A 21,870-nucleotide genomic window follows, 5' to 3' on the forward strand; every position below is an offset into this window, starting at 1 on the left:
GGTCGGGAGCCCACCGACGGAGAGCACGGGCGGCGCACGGCGACGGGCTGCCGAGTCTGTGCACACAATTTGTTTGTAAAACGCCTTGGGGTGCTTTCTCCCCGCCGCTGCAGCTGGCGTTCGCCGGCCTGCCGAAGCCGGCTGGCGTGAATCACTTAAGTGTCCCCCGTGCCCACCACGCTCCGGTGGTCCCCGCAGTAGTTGAGCGCGGCGCGGGCCGGGTTCTTCCCTGGTTATGTGGACAAATGATTCAGGGAAGAAAGGGGTCTCGGGCGAGTACCACGGAGACCCTCAAAGCGGTAGCTGCGGCGGCACCAAACGGGGGGGGGGGGCGGCACGCGCACAGGGACCCCACAGAGCGCAGGCCTCAGACTTCCGCGGGTCCTACTGCTCTGGGGAAGGGTTAGCGAGGATTTAAGGTGGGACTTATGGCCGATTCAGGGTGGTTTCAGAGACTGGTCGACCCTGTGCGCGCTGAACCCACAGGCACACGCCGTGCCACGCCGTGCGGGCGAACAGCTGCCCGGTGTGCCGCTTCCCACCGCGGCAGCGGCCGCAGGGTCGGTCGCTCAGCTCCTTCCTCTGGCTCCTCTCCAGCCCCCCTCCAGCCCCTCTCCTTTTGCTGTGGGTGTCTCCAGGTAGCCGCTCTACTTTCCAACTGCTGGAGCCTGCCGAGGCGGCACTAAGCCTGGTCATAAACCCGGCCGCCGCCGGCTGCGCTCCCGTTTCCGGGGCGCGTGGGGGCTCAGAGCCGGAGAGAGCAGAGGCCCACCCGGCCTGGGGGGCTCCGCGCGCGCGGGTGCCTACTGCTCCGGCTCCGGGGTCGACGGTCAGATGGGAGCCGCGGGAAAAAATTTGCTGTTTGCGGATCACGTAAAACCCGGGGCATGGGCATCAGGTCTGTCTTGCCAGCGGGTGAGAAGGCTTGTGAGCCACCTTTAGGTGCAAGGCAGCTGGTCAGGGGACAGGTGGGTCACCTGGCCTGCGGACAGGGATGGAATGGCGGGATGTGTGTAACAAAGGGCGGACTGCGGCAAGCGAGGCGCACCGCTTGGATCGCTTTACCGCGCGCCGCGGGCTGGCGAACCACTCACAACCCGATCTCATTAAATCTAACGCTTCCCTTTTAGAACGAGAAGACCACAGCCACGGCGCGGCATTGCCCGCGCACCTGCCACCCGGCGTCGCCGCGCTGTGCGGAGGAAAGCTGCCAAAGTCCTACCCTGGGTAATGTTTGGGTGCCCCCAAAGGTGTGTCATCTCAGCTCTTTGGGTCTACACTCTTCCAAATGCCAACACTGAACTTTGGTCCAAACTTTGGCCAACTCCGCCCACACGCGATGGTTCAACCACTTGAGCATCCACTCAAGGTGCCAACTGGGTCCCAACAGTCAACTCGCTCCCCTCCGACCCCAGTGCTGGGTCAGCCATTGGGCTGGGGTCACGTCAATCAAGGTTGCCTGGCGAATGAGCAGGGGGCGTCGGACCGGAAACCGGATATGAGTGGGAGGTCCAACAGGGGGCGCCGCGTTGGAACGCCCTCAGAGGTGGTGCTGCTGGGGTGTTTGGAAGCAGTCGGTGGGCGGGCGTATGGCGGCCAGGCCTCGGGCTCCACGAGGTCGCCTGGCATCGTGGGGTCACTCTTCCTGACTCCAAAACTCACGAGGCTGGGAGGGGAGGTTGGGGCTTTCAGGGGCCAACCCTTGGTCTCACAGATGGTGGGCAAACACACCCAACACAGGGTCCGGCGGCTGGGGCGAGGACGGTTTCCAGAGCCTGGAGGTAGGGGGCCAGGACCCCGAGGAAGGAGAGGGCTGAGTGCCCCGGTACGGAAGAGCAACCCCAGAGGGATAAGGAGTTGGGTGCTCAGGGATGCTGAGCTCTGCCGAAGTGCAAGGTTAGTAGGTGTTGGGGGTGGAGCCCCAGGGAGGCCACACGGTGGGGCCCCAAAGGGACGGTTGCTGTCGCTAGGCCTCGCCCTTCCAGAGCACTGTTCATCAAGGAGTGGGTACGGGACCCTTTGTTCCACACGCTCGAGGGCCTGCGGGACCCCGCTCTTCACATTCTTTCTGGGATCTTGGTTCTTTATAGCAGGAGAGCACATGCTTTGGGGGGATAAAGACTGGGCAGATGACCAATCCATTCTAAAGGGTAAACAGCAGACATAAAAGACCTTCAACGGGGGCGACCCTGAAGGGTCTCCGTGGAGATAATGGCATTTCAAATGGACTTCCATGGAGACAGATGGCTTACTTGACTACGATTAGGGGATGGGGGAGGGGAGGTGTTGGCGACCGTGAAGGAACGGTGGTAGGAAACATGGCGCAGGGCTGGGGGAGGGAGAGGCTGCCCTGCGGGCCTCGGAGGAGGAGGAAAGGTTAGATGGGGTCTCTTGAGGGCACGGTGGAATATCAGGCAAGCAGTTTTGAGGCTATTTTGGTAAGAAATGGAGGTGTTGACGGTTTTTTTGTCCTGCAAGGTAGGATTTGAGGCTGTTTTCAGAAAGGGTGAGGCAATATGGAGGATGGTCTGGAGGTAGAGAATACAGGGGCTGTGTCTGGTCATGACCTTTAGGGGAGGGAGATCCACAGCTCGTGAAGGAAGCAGCAAGTCTGAAGGAAGGGACTCACAGGATCCCAAAGGACCTTCTAGCAACTTAGGTGCTAGAATGGCACAAAAGGTGGTGGAACCAAAGTCTGGCACCTGGACCATGGGGCATGGGTGGGGAAGGGAAGTCAGGGAGGGCTGGGGAGGAGTTGGCATGGTGGCAAAGCAAATTGGGTTTTAGACAGGGCAGAGTTGAATGAAGGATGGGTAGTCCCGATGGAGATTTTTATAGCCTATTATTTAGGAGGATGGGTGTGAAGTTTAGAAGAAAGGTAAAGACCCCACATTCAAAGTGATGGTCATCCTTATTAGGATTTGAAGCCACGTGATCAGATAATGCCCTCAAGGGGGGAGATGCATTTGGTGACAGAATCTTGAACACTTGCAGTACTGAAGAGGAGAAAAGGAGACGGCATGGGGCTAGGAGGGGACTAGTGGCATACATCAGAGGAAAGAGGAAGAATTGGTCCGCTTAGCTAACCTAGATGGAGTTTTCTTAGCCTTTGCACTGTTGACATTTGGGGCAGGGCACTTTGTTGTGGTGACTATCCTGGGCACTGTACGATGCTTAGCAGCATCCCTAGCCTCTACCCACTAGATGCCAGTAGCATCCCCTTAGTTATAGCAACAAAAAAAGTCTCTAGACTTTGCCAAATGCCCTCTGGAGGGTAAAATTGCCCCCCCCCCGCCCCCGGTTGAAACCACTGCTGTAAGCTGAGAAAGGACCCTTAGCCTTGAGTAGAAATCGCCTTAATTTCAAAGTAAATTAGGACCAGGAAGCAAAAATCACCAGTATTTAACTCTGACATGTCTCTCTTTGTCCATTCTTATTTTTCTGTAGTGACTGGCCACCAGAATCTGAAAACCCCAAATGATGTGGGTGAGTGGGGTTCAGAGCTGAAACTCCACTGCAGATCAGCAGTGGGACTCCAAAGACCCCATAAGTGTGGCCAGATGTTTGAGGAGCTAACTAACCCAAAAGGCAGCTGGGTGGCCTGGCCACAGGGACCTGAGGAACCTGGTATGGTAAGAGCTGGGGGTGATCAGCTGGTGGGTTGACTGGGGGCCACCCTGATTGGTGGGACTATCATGAGCCTGCTCAGGGCTGGTGATTTTGTTGGCTTAAGACAGAAATGTGACCTTGCCTTGGATGGAGGTGGCCGGTGATGAGTGGTAGTGGGCAGCCTAGTCCAGGCCTAATCCCACTGGGTCATAGTTTTTAGGATCTGCCACTGTAATTTTATAGTAGCAAAGTATGTGAAGTATAGGTTTCCAATTCTGGATGGTTTCTATCAGGGAAAGAGGTAAATATTTCATAAGAATGAGAAGGAACAAGGAAGGAAAGTCAGTTAATAGGTTCACACAGTTCAGGAGCTGGATGGCAAGACAGGCTGGTGAGGGTTCCTGAGAGCAGGCTGAGCCAGGTGAGGGACTAAAACTGAGTCCCAGGGCCTGGGCCCTGTCCCCAGGAAGTGCGTGCCTGGGAAGGGCTGCAGTGAGATGCCGTGGAGAAGGAAGAACTGGCTGTCAAAGCCCAGGTGAGGGTTTCCTGAATTACAGCTACTAGAAAAGAAGTTTTCTACACTTGATGACCCAGGAACAGAATGGGAAACCCTACCATGTCTCCGTTAAACTCCTCGAATGGACCAGGTGCCACAGGTAGCAAACCAGCTGGCTTGTAAATAACTAACCCAAATGCAAAGAAGGTATCCCTTCACTGCTGATGCTGAACAGCACCACTGCTACCTGTGAGGACGTGGTCCCACGTGTGGCCCTGGGCTTCCCAGACTCAGCCTTACCACTATAATGATGCCTCCATGCCAGCACATATAATCAGCAAACAGCTGTTAACATACTTACATTTGGGGATTCTCATTGCCAAATGCACAAGGCACATCCAAATTTTAAGTAGCTGCCTGTCAACTTTCTTAGTTCATCCCTGTATCCAAGAAAGCCAAAGCAAAGTGGAAGAGGGTCCTTTGACAGGGAGTGGAGGTGGGCAGGGGGGAAGGGAGCAGAAACCAGAGAACACCGTCTTTTTTGGCAGTGGTATTTCGTCCTAGCTGTAGCATGCGGGGGGGGGGGGGGGGGGGAGAGCACTGCAGAAAAGCCTCTGCAGCCCAGTCCTGTGTCATTAGTTGTCAGTAGGTTTCTTTCAAATGAGGAAAAGGAGAGTCTCTTCACCAGATGGGAGGAAATGGCAAAAGGAGAGAACTTAGGAAAGAGAATTTGGACACCTAGGACGTTTCTCAGCCTCCCAGTGACGTGTTTTCTGAGTGCTGACTGAGTAGCAATAAGACCCGAAGCTGTTCGATTAATTACTGTTTAGTTGAGATGCGCTGCATCCCTCCTTTTACCTCCCCGCATCTCCGCTGCCAGCCTTGGCCGGTGGAGGCAGCAGCAGCCTACTGCTGTCTGCAGAGGGTCTGCATGACCGGGCTGTTTCAGGCAAACGCCAACCGAAGGGAAAACGCCTCGAATGGATGAGGGTTCTCAGCGGATGCGGCACTGGTGTTAAACCAGTGGAGCCCAGACTTGGGGGAATACCTGACTTGCTCGGATTCAAAGGCTTCACGCTGGCGGGCAGAGGCCGGGATACCCCACCATGAATTCAGAGCCCTTCATCAGCTCCCTGGCTGTACTCAGACCTCATCTCAGAGGGGCTACCCAGGGCTGGAGGCTGTCACCTGACCTCCGTGCTTGTGTGGTGGGTCCGGGCAGTCTCCAGTCTGTGGGTTCCTCTCCAGGCTCGCTGGTGATGCTGTAGAGAATTTCGAGGGCAGAAGTGGTCACTGCAGAAAAGGTGAACAGTGCCCACAGGAAGGAGACTGAGACGGGCAAAGTGGGGGCTGGGATGGTGAGAGGGAATCCCGGAAGATAAATTTGGCTTTAGTGGAAGCTCTGTTTAAAATTTTGGTAATTCATGGTGGAAATTCCAGGCACCCTCGGGGCTTCTGGGAAACATAATTTGCATGTAAGGGGAATGGTATATTTCACCTTCTCACAGAACCCCAATTACCCAGAGCAAATTTTCCTAATGAAATCTGACTGAGACAGCGACATAAGCCAGGCACTCAGAAAGTAGCTCTTGCCTGGGGGGAGAACAACTTCTTCAGCTGGTTGGCAGTCCCTGGCCCTATGCCCCTCACACCCCACAAGCTTGAGAGGCCGGCCGGCCTCTCCCTGAACCGAACAAAATCCAAGATTTAAGATTTGAACTATAAAACAAGATTTCCTAGGGTTTAAATCTTTGGTTGAAGCAATTGAACTGCATGTATGGAAACTCCACTGCACCCAAGAAGTGGAAATTTCTGGGCCAGGTCTGTAAGAGACTTGGGGAAAGCAAGGCGAAGGGTAGCACATCTGATCTCCCTTGGCCAGTGGCCTTTCACTGCCATCCTTGGCTATCAAAATGCCCTCACGAATGCTGAGCTGACGTTGCTCCTCTGAAGACTGCCACGGAATCTCCCTAACCCTTTTCTCCCTCACTGTCTCGTTATTTCCCAGACTACTCTGGAGAGGCCCAACATTTAAGGGCTGTGTGACTGCCATCTCCAAATCTCCTGTTCCTTCCCTGGTGCTCCTGTCTCCCTGCATCCTCCAGTTTCTTTCTGCAATCCCCCAAAACCTCAAACCTTTTCCTTTTGCCATCCTCAAATTTACCCCATTACAGCCACCACCCACCCTGTCCACACAGCCCATTCTTACTTACTCTGGCTTTTCTGAGAGCCATGCCCACCTGTTAACTTGTAACATGCTCACCCTAAAATAAGCCTGTAGAATAAGAACTGGCCGTGTCCACACACATAGCCAGTAAGGCAGCCTCCCCAATTCTACCCTGGGATAGGGAGCTGGCGGGCTGGCATGTGGGTGCCGTGACTCCTCTCGGATGCCCTGCCTGCCTCTACGAGCTGAGTGCTGTCAACAGGTGATGGTGGCCCTGCACTGTGGGTTCTTGGCCTTGGGAGAACTAAGTCACTAGGCTGTTTACTCTGGCTCCTCTGCCTTGTGAATTAACTAGGTACTAGGTTCCAGCATCTGTACTAGGGGCTTTGGAGGGGAAAAAAAACCCACAAAAACAAAACAGGTTTAAAAAGAGAAAACAAGCATCAGTAAAATTCACCTTCTATATGGCCTTGTAATATGTGGCAAAAAAAAAGTTAGGTAGAAAACAAAAATGAGATGTTAAGTCATTTAATTTGACATAAACCAGTTTTTAAAACATTTGCTTGGCTTATCCCATGCATTTGTAATAGAGGCAAAATTGCTTTTGGGCCGTGCAAAAATCTTAGTCATTACCAGGTCCTGCAGTACAGAAACAGACAGTACAGCATATGTATATATCTGTATTCAAATTTCATGGGAGAGGCGCAATTAAGAAAAAAACGTCTGAAGAAGCTCCTGGGAGGGAGTGATAATGAAAAAGAAGACGGTTGGGAAAATTGGTTTATCCTAACTAGCTGCAGCTTCTGAGCTGGGTTTTCAGGCCCAGCCTAATCAGACACTTAGAGGTATTACCGAAGAACGTGCTCAACACTTGTGGTCAGTTAAGACTTGTGGCCAGTGCCGCTGTCTGCTGGCCCTGCGCCCGCCTCCACTCTGAAAGGCTTGTTCTCAGACATGAGGAGCAGGGAGAGCAGGTGGGGGAAATAAGCACACATCAGACCAACACCGCGTATCTGCCAAGTTTTCTCATAGGTTAGTCACAGGACACTGTGGAATTCTGTATTCTCTAACTTGCCTCCTTAAGTGATTTTGCCACTAATTCAGAAACAGATTTGACAAACTCAAATGAGATCAACATAACACAGATTTCTTCACAACTGGTGTTTTGATTTGATCAAACGTTGAAAATTTTTTAGGTTCCATTAGTGTTAAAATTGTTGAGAGAGTCAAACTGGGCAACTCTGGGCATGTGGAGCTGAAAGGGATGCTGGGAACATCATCTTCAGAGACTTCATTTTCCACGTGAAGAAACTAAGGCAGAGGGGTACTGGGTCTGAGCCAAGGCCACTGGGCAGACTGGGACCAGAAGGTCCTTAGGCCTTAGATCCCACTGCCCATCTCTGGGCACGGGTATTTAGAAAAGAGTCATGATGTCAACCCCTGCAGAGCAGGACTAGGAATTCCATCTCTCATTCTGTAACATGGGGATTAAAGACATAATTTGAGACTCATCCCCTTTGCTGGGCTGTGACGTCACTGGCCTCTGGAAGCTTCATTTGATGTTAGTGATTTGTTTTCTGCTAAGAGACATGCTTTCCCCACCACCATGCTTTCTGCTCAGTTTCCTCTCAATAGCTTCCCTCTGCGTGAAGCAGTGATAATACAAATACATTAAGTAAAACACATGCAGAGTCTCTAAAAAAGACCTCATTCTTAGCAACACTGATGTTGCAGCTTTTTTCATTAAACCTCAATCAAAGCTGCTGAAATCGGGCTAGAGAGTCAAAGGGCTGTAAGCAGTTGGGGGGGCACTTCTATTCATTAAAGAAGCATTATCTTAGGCAATCCCAAACTTTAAAATACCCAGTTCTTGAATTCTGATAAACACAGATGAAAAGTTTGCCAAACCTGAGAAGTAAACCCACGACAGATTGTTGATACCACACAATATTTGAACATTGCTACATGATTTTCCAACTTGGAAAGTTGAGTTATAAGAGCAGCTTTGTCCAATAAAAAGCAAATTTCCATTAAGCAAATGATTAATGTAGTAAAATATCCTAAATATTGAAGCATACCATCACATTTAATTAACTTTATTGTCCTCCAACGCCCCCCTCCTTTGAAATATTATGACTGCCTGGTAATTCACCTGTGTGGTCCACTATAGGGTCTGCTTTTTTGGAGAATTTCCTCACCAGACTGGCCCCACCTAAGTTGAAAGGGCAAGTGAGCCCATTCAAATGCTAACCAGTTTAGCAGGGTGAGACAAAAGGCTGGCTGGGAGGCTGGTGAGTTGGGAATGCTTGGAGAACTTGCCAGAAACTTCTCTGGAAAAGAAGGGCAGCTGGACCCAAGTGGCTCAGGTAGAAAGAGGGTTTGAGTGTCTGTGTAGCAAAATCCCCTCTCCTCAGGGTGCTTTCCTAGGGGTTTGGCATACTCCTTAGTTGTTTTGTGTGGTCCCTAATGGTCTTTCCACCCTGGAGCCAGGATGGAAGGAGGAAGTTGGGGGAGGGGAGGAATGAAGAGGGTATGGGGGTGGGTAACAGATTTTCAGTTAGTTTGTGGAAAAGCATGTCTGAAAGATGGCAAACTATTTGTGTGTTCCTACATGGGGACCCCCCCAATAATGAACCTGTATATTGCTTACAGTTAAAGCCAGCCTCCCCATATGTAAGTTTCTGTTTAAAAAATGGACCAAGACTAGGGTGGGAGGTATGGGCTAGGCACTGAGAACTTTTTAAAAAACCTGTTTGTTCATCCTTCAACAAGGCAGCATGCTAATTTCTCTAGTGAAAACCCCAGCTCTGCCGAAAGACCGGCCCCCAACGCCCCAACCTGTGAAAGAAAGTAGCTTCCACACTGAAAAGCATGCCCAAAAGCCAACAGGGGACCTGGCTGCTTCTGCCTAGTCACTGAAGACCTTATACTTGGTGAATTCAGGCTATAAAGCATTACCAGAGGGAAAACAGAACACTTAATGCCATGGAAAGGAACCCAGCATCTCGGTTTGAGCAGAAATGTCAACTTTGGGGAGCTTCCTCTCACTCAGGCAATCCCACACTTTCAAGTCCCCCTCAAGGGAGGGCACACGGTACCCTCCTGCAAGTCCACGGCAGCCTCCAGGCTTCAGACACTTCCACGCTGCCCGGGGAAGCCCCTTGCTAACAAATTGCCCGCCGGGTATTTACTAGTGAAAACCACAACCGCATCCAGGCAGCCAGAAGTCATTAGCCCGCGCCGCAGCCGCGCATAACTAAGTCTCCGGGCGCTGTGCCGCCTTCCCTGGGGAAGAGACGTGGGAGGAAGACCATTTAAAGTGTTTTCCTTCTGGCCGCATCCTTTTCTTAGGAGTCTAAGGATCCGACCGTCTTTTCCAGCCTCTAAACGCTTCACCTTTCCCCCAAATCATTCTCATCATTATAGTTTAAACCGGCGCATATAAAGCAAGAGGCGAGCACAAAGAAAAGATCAGCTTCCAAATCTGGAGAGGTTTTGTAAATACATTTCACTTATCGGTCTTTTCCCCCAGGATTGGCGAAGAAAGCACACTTTCCGCACCAACAATGCGTTACCGGACTGTGGCCGGTTTTGTGCTCCGACACCAAGGCAGTTTCACCTCCAGGTTAGATTCCAAACTTGGCTCCGCCCGAGCTGAAAAAATGGCCGGTGTGCGCCGCCTCCCCGCCCCGAGGCTGCCGAAGCCGCCAGCCCCTGCCCCCTCTGGACCCAAAGACTAGCCTTGGATCCACAACCTTCCCCCAGCTCCGCAGGTGCGGCGCTCTCTGGGGACACTTTGTAGGGTGTCCTGATGATCAACATGAACCCCGCTCCAGCCCCGTTAACTGTTCCGCTTTACCTTTCCGCAGGCGAACACCTCGCGGGTTTCAGCCCTCTCTTCCATCCCCAAAGCCTTGCGCAACAGCCTGGGACCTCTCCAGCCAGGCTGCACCCAGCTCCGTCGCCAGAACAGCTGTGCCAAAAGGTTGGCGATACCCCGACGTGACCAAGCCCGAGCCACCAACCCTGCTGGCCCATAGAGGCATTCCCTGAGGCGCCTATACCTCTTCTGCCTGCCTTCTAAGTACCGGTATTCAGGAGGGAACCGCCTTCAGCTCTGAGAGGTCGGTTCTAGGGCGCGGGCAGGTGCGCACGCTCTTTGCGGCGGTCTCCAGTCCCGCGAGCGCCCGGAGATGAGTGGTGGCTGCCAGCACTGGCGCACAGCCTCACAGAGCACTGGCACCAAGGATCCCGAGGCTCCAAATTGGCAGCGCCGGGACTTGGGCTCCAGGCTCTGAGTGGCTTAAGCGCGGTGCGCGACTTTCCCCGGAGCCGGCTGTCTCCGGAGTTCTCACCCAATCCCGGTCTGATTACTTTTCTCACATTGCAACAGTGTCGCTACAGCGCGGCTGCTCTGGCTTTGTGAAAGTTGGCGCGCGCGCCTCCGAACCACATATCCGGCGCCCGCTAAAGTCAACTGGTTTGAGATTAGTATCCATAAGAGGGGAAAAATGCAGAAAACAAGTCACTTACCCATGCCTTTTGGGTGTGCATTTAGAAATCTGGGGGTGCGTCCGGGGTTCAGTCGTGCGTCCTGGACACCAGCTCGGAGACTTAAGGCTGTCTCCAGCGGGGTGCAAGGAGCACCCCTGCCGTCTAACAAGCCTTTGGTCATGCAGGCGTCCTCTGGCGCCCTGGAAGGCTCTCCTGGACTCCCACTTCCCGGGCTAGCCAGCTGAGCCCACTCTCTTCCCGCCTTCTTCCTAACCTGACTTTCCAACCTGTCCTTCCTTCTCCTTCCCTTCCTCCCGCTGCTCCCACACCGACCCCAGGCTTCCCAGTTCCACGGTGGGCAACCAACCTGAATCAAAGAAAACAAGGAGAATCTGGACCGTGTCCTCCATTAGTGACGCCGGATGGGGATGGGACCCCTTTTGGAAGGGGACTCCGGGGATGGGTCGCGGCGGGTGGGCTTCCTGGGCTTGCAGCGACTCTGCTGCAGCTTCTCCTTCTTTGGCTCCTCAGACTCTTCGGGGTCCCTCGGATCCTTGTCCTCGGGCTCAGGCTCCTCCCCCTCTCTGGGGCTCCCGGGCTCCTGAGTGCTGGACTGCGCGCGACTCGGGGAGGCGTCGGGGCTCCGCAGCCTCAGAGCTTGGAGACGCTCGGTGAGAGATTGGCTGAAGGTGCTCTGCTTGGGCACCACGGGGCCGCGCTCGTCCTCGGGCTCGGTCTCGGGCTCAGTGGTGGGGGCGGTCTCCGTCTCGGTGTCGAAGTCGGTGTCGGACTCAATATCAGACTCGGTCTCGGTCTCGGATTCGTAGTCGAACTCCTCCTCGTACTCTGGGCAGTCGGGGAGGGACAGGTCTTGGTCTGCCTCCTCCTGATCGGTGTCAGAATCGGAGGGCTCGGGGATCACCTGGGCTGCGGAGCGGTGGTGGGCGTTAAGAAAGCTCCGGCGCTGCTGGGCAGCTGCGCGCTGGGCGCGGGCGTTGGAGGTGGCAAGGGCGCGGAGGAGCGCGATGGAGCAGGAGAGCCAGAGGAGCGCGGCAGCTGCCCGGCGGCCAATGGGTGGGCACAGATCGTTGTAACTGTGGCGAGCTCGGCGCCAGTGAGCCCGGGACCTGCGATCCATTCTCTTAGGCACACGCCGAGAAGCCGACCCACCCTCTGGCTCTGCAGAGAGTGGCTCCGGTGCGCATTGGCGGCTAGAGCCGAAAAAGGTGCACCTTACGAGGTGAGAAGCTGGGTCCGGAGGTCCCAGCCCTGCCTCGGTGTAAGGGCAAAAAGGGAAGCACCTACCGTTCTGACAACTCAACTTTCTAAAGCTCCGCGCCTCTGCTCGCCTCTCTGAGCAAAAGGAAGGGATGGAGAAAGGGGAGGAAAAGTCTATCTCCTCCCGGGCTCCTCTCTCGATGTCTCAGACTCTGCAGTCTAAGACTCGGGAGAGGTGCCTCCGCAGGTCCTCTCGTCTGCGAGAGGAGAGAGGAGACTGAGGAGCGGAGAGATGGGTGGAGAGGTTCTGCAAAGTTGCGCGCCCGGACTTCTGCCGGGCATGTGCAGTAAGGAGGCGGGGGCTCCTCCCGGCGAGCTGCGCGGCGGCGTCGACTCCTAGGCGCAGACCCTAGTGGGCCGGCAGGTGGCAGGAGGGAACCTTGTTTGAAAGGATTTGGGCAAGCGAGGGGGGTGGGGGGTGCAGGCGGGTGCCAGGGAGCAAGCCATTGAGCCACAGGTTGGCAGCTGGGCATGGGTTCTCCATGGGGTTCGTACCCCCTCCCCAACTTCTCCGGTGTTATACTTAAAATGAACAAAACTGGAAGCATCTCAAACCAAACCGCAGAACTGCAAACATTCGGGGGGAATGAGAGTCTGTACGTGAGTATTCATGATCCAGCCCGGGCATTTTCCAGGGGCTTAATAGTTTGAGGATGGTAACCTCAGGCAGTCAGTCATGAAACCACCTTCAGCAGATCTGTTATAGTGACTGTAATTTGAGAATTTTCCAGTCCCCCCCCCCCATACAGTCTCAATCTGCTAAATTACCTAATGGACAAATAAGCCTCTTCCCTAGGAAGGGTCCTCACAGAGCTGTGCTGGCTTGCAGGTCTGCAAGCCCATGGGTGGACCGGCAGGAGCTCTAGCGGAGAACAGGGCTGGAAGACAGGCTTGAATCAGCTGGAACCACCATTTCCGGCAGTCTTTCCTGCACTGATAAGCAGTAGGTACAACCAATTCTCCCCCCTGTGGCAGGGTGGGGGTGGGGGGATTCAGGGTGGTCAGCTAGCAAGGAAACCTGGTTGGGTATACCCTTTAAAGCTCTCATAGTTTTTCAACAAAATTAACTCATTCAACAAATATTTATTGATTGCCAAGCTCTGTTCTAGATAGTGAAAGTTAAATAAAATAAAATAAAAAGATGAGCAACAAATCTTAGATTAAGAAAGGATGTTTAGGGTTCATCTGCTGTGAAGGAGAGCATTAAACCACTCAGAGTGTCTCCTTACCCACCACCACTGTTTACTCCAGCTTGAATTCCACATGAGAAACAACTGGATCAACCAGAGCATTAGATTTAGTGGGCAGCTAAACACCCTTGGAGCATGTTGTTGAACCCCAAAGGCTGAAACGTTAGAGGAAGTTAGTAAGGCCCTTATTTGGCTCTGAAAAATCAGATGAGTGCCAGGTCCTTGAGGGGAGCCCTGGAGTGGTCCTTGCTCAGGAGAGCATGTCCTGTGGAAGCTCTGGAATCCCTCTGTAACCTGGCTGCTGCTGGACTGTGCCTGCCCTCCCTCTAGAATATGGAGTGCCCCTTCTGCCATAGTGATAAGACCGAAGGTGGTGAACTCAAGGCAAACCTTCTCTTAGAGTCCATGGAAGTGTCGACAATGCTGCTTCACTAGGGACACATGGTTTCTTTGTGTTTGAGTCAACATGGGGGACACTTGAAGAAGCACAACCTAGAATTCTGCTTTTCTTTTTGGCCCACCTGGTAGCCCTCCTGGTACTCCTTTGTGGTGCTGGAGAGTTACTCAGCATGGTGGGATTCACACTCATACCTTCAACACCATGCCTGCGTTAAGACTAGCAAACCCAGAGTTAAGACGTTAGCCACTGCTTTGGATGTATTGAGGTTTTGTTTCTGCATCTTGGATTTGGGCATTCTTGAATGTTTTTGAACTGTGGCTGTGTCTATCTTACATCTTGTGTTTGAGTTAGTTTGTAGCATTAAAATACTGATTGGTCTAATGAAGTGGGATTGATTTGTCTTAAACCCCATAAAAGGCTAATGTCTGTATTCTAGTTGTGCTGTACTCTAACACTTTCCAGAGAAACGGAAAGGCTTTTATTACCACAAGTGCCTGGATGGTTCCACTCACCGTGTCGATATTATTATAGGACACTGGACAGGGCATTTGGAGCCATACATCTTAAATCCTGATCGCTCTGCCGTGAGGGGGACCTTTTAAAGGTTCTGCTCACAATGGCCCACCTGCTTTATTTCTTTCATTTAGCACAGCCGCACTAACAATGTATGGAACATATACACATTGTTCAAGTGGGTTTCAGGGCACACTGGGGGGGACAATCAGGAACATGTGGGTGCTGATGGATGCCCTTTGAATGGAGACAAACACCAGCTGTCAGCGACGAGGTGGGTTACGGTTCTTCAGTGCATGTAGGAAGTACTTCGTTTTTCAGGAGTGCTTTATGCCTGTAACGGAGATGGCAGCCCAGAGCTGGTCCACTCACAGACACGCTGAGACTGCCTGCATTTTTTAAAGTGTGCATTACATGATACATATATTTTTTACTTGATTTTGCATTAGTAATGCACGTTCTTTTCAAGATAGATTTTAATCGGCAAACGGACATTGAACAGATACTGCATTCTTGAGCCCCCATCTCGCACATTTACAGATGCGTCTGGTGTCCAGCCTACAGGCTCCAGGAGGAGCAGGGGGATTGCACTGAAATACTGTTCCATCTCTCAGCACTGAGGCCAAGCAAATGGATCTGTGCAGAAATTCTCTTTAAAATGCATTACGTGCATGACTTTAAAAGTGCTTGCTGCAGAGTGAATTTCAAAAAGGAGCAAGCGGGTGATGAACGACCTCAGGTTGTTAGCAGGCTGAGGAACAAGGGGCTGTGTCTGTCTGCTGGTAAATAAAGTGTGGACATATATCACCTGCAGGCCTGTGTGGGAGGGGCCCCTAAACCTGTTGGACAGGACAGCGCAGTTTCCCGTCCTTACAGTATCGTACAGTAAGGTGCTTATTTGGATGAATCTGAAGAATGTTGTTCAGCCTCTTCAAGGACTGTCCTGTGGAAGGGGCAGTAAGATGTATTTCTGTGAGTCCAGAGGCAGAATTTCAGCTGGTGGGTGGTAGTTACAACAGGCAGATTTCAGCCCAGCCCAAGGAAGGATACTCTTAAAATTAGGGCTCTGCAGTGGAATGGCTGTCAGGAGGTGGTTGGCTCTTTGTCAGGATTGGTCTTAAATCAAAGGACAGATGACCACATATTGGAGATGTTTTCCGTGGGACTCATGAGCTGGGAGAGTTGGAACCCGATGCAGCACAGGTTCTCATTCCATGAAAGGCATGTGGAGGCCCTGGGAGAGGGGCTGGGGGCTCTTCGACTCTGCTTCTATTTTAGAAGCTCTGGAAAGTGCAGTGGCTCAGTGACAGGAAGGAATGTTTGGGTGGCGTTTCAGGACATGAGCAAACAGGTGTATGTTGTGGAACTTTCGTAACCAGGGTAGGGCTCTGAGGCTCTTTGCACCAGAACTCACTTGTTGAAGCAAAGAAATGAGTCAAGTCTGTCTGTTCACTGTATTGGTCCTCTTTGCTTCCTGTCCCAGAGTCATCTTAGAAATTTAAAATGACATTGGCTATTTAGCAGTTACGTCTTGAGTCACTTCTGTGACCAAGATACTCTTCCAGACATTGTGGGGAGTTGAGGTAATGGAGAGGAACAACTGCCATCCAACAACATAACATGCATGTCAGTGTGAAGTACCCCAAATATCCAAAAGTGGATTGCCAACAGGTGCCAAATAGTATATCCTATGCCAGATACATAAACCTAGGAGGGGAGTTGGGTAATGGTGGCAATAAGGGTGGCTACATTCAGGGGGAGAGTTCGCCTTGTGGGTTCTGAAAGGCGTGGGTTCTACCTGGTCTGATTTGGAGGTTTTCTTTTCTTTTAAAAGTCCGTGGGAGGATTGCTTTCCATCCACCCGTCCCGTGTGCCTTCCGTGTGCGAAGCCCTGTGCTGGCCAATCTGGGGAAGATGGATGAATCACATGAGTTCTCAAGAGGCTTGCCAAGCCATTGTCATGGTTCCCCTAGACACCAACGAATTTTCTAAGATGAGACACAAGATAAAAGATTGGTTCTGCTCTGCCAGCCAAGTGGGTCTAATCACTCTTGAGCATATTTTTTGGACAATCATTGGAAAGGACCGTTGTGGAGATGGAGAGCTTTTCAAACTTTCCTTTGGGCAGGAATGAGTTTGGGAGCTTAAGGGGCTCTCACCCCTGACTGGTAATCAGCCAGAACGGCCCCCATCACTGAGACTTGCCTGTGCCCCTCCCGCTGCCCCAGGAGGTCGGGACAATGCAGACACATTTGGCTCATTTCTTGGATGCTACTTTACCATTAATCAGACTGCACTGATACTGACAGGCTCTCACCAGTACAAACGGTGACAACCCTGAGCTGATTTTGTGATTTTGGGGGAATGCCATCTAGATCCAAAAGCGAACAATGGGGGAAATAATTGTCTTTTTGACATGACTGGGTTCTGTCTGGCACATTGTCGGGATGACAATTCTCTATCTGTGCCCTTTGTTTTGAAAGGGAGCCAGGATCACAAATGGAGCAGATGCCGGTGTCCACAGCTGTTAGCAGTTGTCTTCTCAGGAGTGGCTTTGCCTTCCCGTTCACCATGTGCTCCATCGAGTTTCTTCCTCCAATCCAACACCTCCCTCCCTCCCTCTGCCAGGGGAGGAGCAATTTCTAGGAAGCTTCTGGAAACTCCCTCACTCAGGCAAAGCATAAACTTGGGCATACAGGTGCTCCTTGGGCATGGTGCCTCCCATTCTCTGCTTCCATGTGGCCCCTGGTTTACCCTCTTAGAGTCTGGCCATTTGCCTGGCTTTGTCCTGTCCAGAAGTGGGCACTGGGTTCTGTCCATGTGCCTAGCCCCAACTTACATTCCACCTTGTCCAGTTTATTCCCATGGTTAGCAAGACATCAGTGACCAGAGATGCCTGCAGCCCAGGGGATTCTGGTCTTAGATGTCCTCCTGTGTCCTGCACACCAGCTTCCTCATGTAACTGAGGTCTGCGGGTGAAAACACCGCTGACTGCAAAGGATGACTCACCGTTGAATCCCCCGGCTCACGGTTGTAGCTTTTGTCCAGCTCTCCTGGTCATCCCACCTTTTCCTCCAGTCACCAGCACTGACAGAGGGCCTCAAAGTTGTTTTTCTCTCTGCTAAGGCTCTGACTCACCCCTTCAGACGTGGTGGGGGAGTGAGCAGCGATGGGGGGGGAGGCTTAGTGGTGTCATGGTTCAGGCACACGCTCATAGAAATCCTTTCAGCTCCAGCTCTTCAAAATATGATTAGACCAATTTTACATGTCTAGTCACTGAGGCTCCGGTAGATTGGGACTGTTGCTATATGTGCAAAGTGAAGTGGAGAATTGAGGCAATTATCTTCAGGCAGATGACTCTGGGCTCTGTAATCAGTCCATCCCGATAACCACGGGAAGTCAGCTTCATCACCGAAGCGTGGCTTTGAGTTAAAAGAGAATTCTAAGGTATTTGTTTGTTTTTGCACTTGCTTTGTTTTTCCAAAAGGCTGTTGGTGTTAGGGCGTGTGGCTGCCTCAGGTGCAAGATGCTGACAACCAGACTGGTGCGTGGGAACTGACCTGCACTGGCTTGTGATCAGCAGCTGTGCAGGAGGGCGCGTGCCCGCCAACCCTCCTGTTTCCACGGTGCCGGCACTTGGTTTCACATCCATCTCTTCTTCCCACTTTTCTTCCCCTGCCCATAAGGCTCCTGAGACGATGGCCTGGATGATCGACAAGGTCATCTTCAGTGCCAAAGCAAGACAGAACCCAGGGGCCCCAGGCTAGACACGCACCATACGCACACATTAACAACGAGGCCAGGAGAATAAAGAGCAGGTCTTTTCAAAAACAGAAATGAAAACTCACAGGCTGGTGAGGACTTCTGGACCTTCCCTCCCCATTCATTGTTTTGGCTAAAAGTCCGTGTGAATTGGGACTTTCCCCTTTGCTGGTTTAGAAATTCCCTCATAAAACCGCCATTGCTTCCCCCAGCTCTTCACTCGGGAGAGAGAAGGAAGAGAAGCCACTGGTGCCCCAGGTCATAACCACCCTTAGGGTGATGCGGGCGTCAGGACACGGGGGGGGGGGGGGGGGGGGGGGGCAGCGTGGGGCCCTGGCCAGGGAGCCCAGACGGGAGGCCCCCCCCTCACTCATACTCACACTCAATTATGGAACAAGAGGAATCGACCAACTCCAAATGCAGTCTGACTACAGCACCCTGGGAAGGGGGCTGAGATGACCCTAGGAAGACAGGACGCACAGAGCTGGCATGTTGTTTTAATGACTCAGGAAATCTTCACTTTTGTCACTTTGAAATTTTCTGATGTTGCTTAATTCGTTTTTTAAAAAGGAAACCAAAACTTCTTGTCTACAATTGAGATGAGTGTTTCAAAAAGCATTTGTCCTCAGACTGTCGAGGCATAACGTGGGTTACATGTGTTTTTATCGATAGTAGTTTATTCCGTCTCCACTTGTTAAGCTGTGACATCTTTGCCGAGTTCTTCTGTGATTGGCCTACAGCCTTCGCCGTCATCATTTACACTGTATTTTAAGATCTGCTGGGGCAAGTGCCTTCCACTGCATGTTATCTCAGAATCTGAGAATTCTGCCCATTTATTTTTCTATAGGACTTAGGAACCATTTTTATCAAGTTCTGTAATGACCTGGCTGATGTTTTTACTGGAATTGCATTGTCTGTAAATTAAGTTGGGAAATATTGTCGTCTTTTCTGCATTTAGCCTTAAGCCAGAAGTATGATCTCTCCATTTATGTGAGTTTCTGTTTCTTCCATTACGTACTTGTGTGTTTCATTATGTAATTCTAATACATCATGTGAGTTTCATGTCCTGGTTCCCAAGTATTTGATGCTTTTGTTGCTGTTGTGAACAGGCTCCTTGTTTTCATCATGCTTTTGGACTATTTATTGTGTTTATTGATTTTTGTGCATTTTTCTCATAGTCGACTACTTTGAGAATTGGCTGGTGGATGAGGCACCCAGAGGCCTGTTGGAGCAGACGCTTGCTAGAGGCTTTCGCAGCAGGGATTCCTGAGTGAGCGAGAGAGCTGGGCTCCCTTGCAGTTGCCAAAGGCCAGTGTGCAGCAGAACGGAAAAGATACAGTTGAGGCCCTGGGTTTTCCTTCAGGCTGCACTCCCTCCAGGGAGGGAAGCTTCCTGCCTTTCATTATTTCAGTGGCATTTATTTTCAAATGATAATAGATAGTAATTTGGGTTTTTTGTTTTGTTTTAAGATTTTAGAGAGTTTTAAAAAATAGTGTTTTTATTTGTTTTTTTTAAATGACTTTACTTAGCATATTAAAAAAAATGAACCAATGTGCAAAGCCAGGTTGGCACCCATGTTTCTTTTGAAATAGCACCTTCTGAAATCTCAAAAGCAGGCTCTTCCACTGGTGCCCTCTTGGACTGTGGTTTCGTGATACTTGGTAACTCAGGACTTCTTTTATTTTGAGATGATTTTTGATGTGTTCTTTTGCGTTCTTGTTCATCACGTCACTCAGGTTATTTCTTCCTGTACCTTTTCCTGGTTTCCCCACCTCTCCTCTGTGCCTCGCCAGGTTTGTTGGAAGTGCGTGAGGGAGGAGACTCTTTCCTCCTTTACTTTATGAGAGGGATGGAATGGGGTGCCCTCAATGTTTTTTTTTTTTATTAACCCTCACCCAAGGATTAAATTGATTTTTAGAGAGAGAGAGAGAAACATTGAGGTTGCCTCCTGTATGCACCCCAAACCCACAATCTTTTGGTGCACGGGATAATGCTCCAACCAACAGAGCCACCCGGCCAGGGCTGGGTTTCGTTTTAAACAGATATCTTTTAATGTCTTCTCTCTGACAGTATTTAGGTGGGTTTAAAAACAAAACCAAAAGAAGGGGGTAACCTGTGAGAGGGACCCTACAGAAAGGCTGGAGGGTGAGAGGTGAAAAGCCAGATTTGGGCCTGGCCAGGCGTGGCTCAGCGGTTGAGCATCGACCTGGGATCCAGGCGATCGGGGTTCTATTCCCGGTCAGGGCACATGCCCGGTTGCGGGCTCAATCAATGACTTTCTCATCATTAATGTTTCTATCTCTCTCCCTCTTCTTTCCTCTCTCTGAAATCAATAAAGATATATTAAAAAAAAAAAAAAAAGCCAGGTTTGGGACCAGATGGGCCTGGGCATACATCCTGCCTCCTGTTGCACCGCTGACAACTGGCATCACCTGTCTGGGCTTCTGTCTCCTCAGTGCAAAATAAGGTCCTTCTAGGATCCAAAAACTGCCTTCCAGCGTTGTAGAGATGATCAAATAAAAATAAACAAATAAATAAAAAAAGTGCCCAGTAATGGTCAATAACAAGCAAACAGGCTCAGGGGTCATTGTAGCTGTCACTGATGGTGGTGGTGGAGGTGGTGATGGTGTGATGGCGGTTGTAGTGGTGGTACTGGTGGTAGTGACGGTGGTGGTAGTGGTGGTAAAGGGCAAGAGGCAGGAGGTGATGGTGAGGACTGGGAGGAGCCCAGCTAGGCAGAAAGGACCTAATGGAAAATTGGAAAGACCAGTAAAGTTGGGTTTTGTCTCTATGAATTTTCAGTTCTCTCACTGGCCCCTTAATGGAAGGTCTTAGAAGCCATAGTTTGATCTACAGACCTTTGCTAAATCTCCATTCTGGGCTGTTCACTGACAGGCACCAGGAATAGGATGGTGAGCTAATCAGACTCCATTTCTACTCAGCCCAGTTAGTAGGGGATCTGGAAATAATGAACCATCACATTAAGTAGGGTCTCATTACAACCTGAGCTAAGGGCACTGGGAAAGAAATGTGTTTTCTTCAGACTGTACAGTGGAGGAAGCTGCCCTAGACTTGGGCATGTCAGGGAATGCTTTCTGAGAAGATGACCCAGGCACACTTGCGCTGTGAACTGAAGGAGGAGCACTGGCAGGGGTGCTGAGTTCCCAGTGAGGGAATCAGGTGTTCGCAGGCCCTCTGCTGGAAGGAGTGACCGTGTTGGGACAGCTGGCTGAGGTCAGTGGCACTGGAGCACAGAGTGATAGGAGTCTGCAGGGGCCACCATGGAGGCAGGACAAAATGCAGTCTTGTGTCTTGACCATCCTTGCAACAATGGGAAGCCCTGGCCCTGATGGCTGGGAGGTGCCGCTTCCAGAACCTCTCTGGCCATAGGGTAGGGGGATGGAATTTGAGGGGAAGCTAGAGATGATGGTAGCTGGTCTAGGGATGTGGTTGGTTCTAGAAATAGATAAAAACAGGTGGCAGGAGTGGCCTTGAGAGTTATTTAGGAGGTCGCCTAACAAGGCTTGGTGAACAAAGGATGTGGGGAACTGGCTGTGCGGAGGGTGCCGCCCAGATGGGACTAGATGGACGGCAGTACCTCTCACTAAGCTAGAGAAGTGTGGACAGAGGCCTGGGGTGGGCCAAGAGGCAACTGAGTCCTGTCTTTGGTTTGGGTTAGAAGTGCCTTTGGACCTCACATGAGGAAAATTCAACAAGGTGGAAAGATGCTGTGCATCTGGAGGTCAGCAGTGGGCTACAGGGGAAGCAGGGAAAGCTAGTGGTGAGGGCACAGAGAGGAACAACCCACACTGAGTTCCATTCAGAGTCATTGTGGGTAAAAATTGTAACAGAGCTGGAAGGACTTGGGAAATAAAGTCTTAGCCCCTTCATTGTACAAGTGAGGAAACTGAGGCTCAGAGAGGGGTTGGGACCTGCTAGTCAGCGGCAAACCCATCTCTTG

General features: G+C 51.4%; 3 protein-coding genes across 6 annotated transcripts in view; 1 reads left to right on the forward strand and 2 right to left on the reverse strand.

Moving 5' to 3' along the window:
- GNAS (GNAS complex locus) overlaps positions 1-11,218 on the reverse strand; it is a 57,265-nt gene extending 46,047 nt beyond the window's left edge. Inside the window, exon 1 of the mRNA XM_081149284.1 lies at positions 11,134-11,218. Within this exon, the coding sequence (XP_081005410.1) occupies positions 11,134-11,176 (43 nt within the window). The 5' untranslated portion in view covers positions 11,177-11,218. The remainder of the gene's footprint in view (positions 1-11,133) is intronic.
- On the forward strand, positions 1,603-20,444 carry LOC308562859 (uncharacterized protein). 4 transcript variants are annotated; one of them, XM_081149287.1, is made up of 7 exons: positions 1,603-1,896; positions 3,448-3,632; positions 9,805-9,897; positions 10,142-10,257; positions 12,874-12,987; positions 19,088-19,247; positions 20,248-20,444. In XM_081149287.1, exons 1-5 carry the CDS (start codon positions 1,872-1,874, stop codon positions 12,908-12,910), a joined length of 456 nt encoding a protein of 151 aa, XP_081005413.1. In that variant the 5' UTR covers positions 1,603-1,871; the 3' UTR covers positions 12,911-12,987; positions 19,088-19,247; positions 20,248-20,444. The 4 variants fall into 4 exon arrangements, 2 of the variants coding, with proteins under 2 accessions (XP_081005413.1, XP_081005412.1); XM_081149286.1 differs by lacking the exons at positions 12,874-12,987; positions 19,088-19,247; positions 20,248-20,444 and having other exon boundaries at positions 10,142-11,107; XR_013999680.1 differs by lacking the exons at positions 9,805-9,897; positions 10,142-10,257; positions 12,874-12,987; positions 20,248-20,444 and having other exon boundaries at positions 19,088-19,309.
- On the reverse strand, positions 11,176-11,904 carry LOC308562858 (neuroendocrine secretory protein 55-like; the record flags this gene model as incomplete). The annotated part of the gene is made up of 1 exon (XM_081149285.1): positions 11,176-11,904. The coding sequence occupies one exon, from the start codon at positions 11,902-11,904 to the stop codon at positions 11,176-11,178; it is 729 nt and encodes a 242-aa protein (XP_081005411.1).
- Positions 20,445-21,870: the final 1,426 nt, after the last annotated feature.

This window comes from Miniopterus schreibersii (genome assembly GCF_964146895.1).
Source record: "Miniopterus schreibersii genome assembly, chromosome: 10".
NCBI classification, from domain to species: Eukaryota; Metazoa; Chordata; class Mammalia; order Chiroptera; family Miniopteridae; genus Miniopterus; species Miniopterus schreibersii.

What these genes read in the sequence shown, in the direction of transcription:
- LOC308562859 (XM_081149286.1), top strand. Translation starts at nt 1,872, where the DNA reads ATGCTGAGCTCTGCCGAAGTGCAAG. An exon ending in GACCTGAGGAACCTGGTATG is followed by an intron (nt 3,633 to 9,804) that starts GTAAGAGCTGGG and finishes CTTTTCCCCCAG; the next exon opens with GATTGGCGAAGAAAGCACAC. An exon ending in CAAGGCAGTTTCACCTCCAG is followed by an intron (nt 9,898 to 10,141) that starts GTTAGATTCCAA and finishes ACCTTTCCGCAG; the next exon opens with GCGAACACCTCGCGGGTTTC.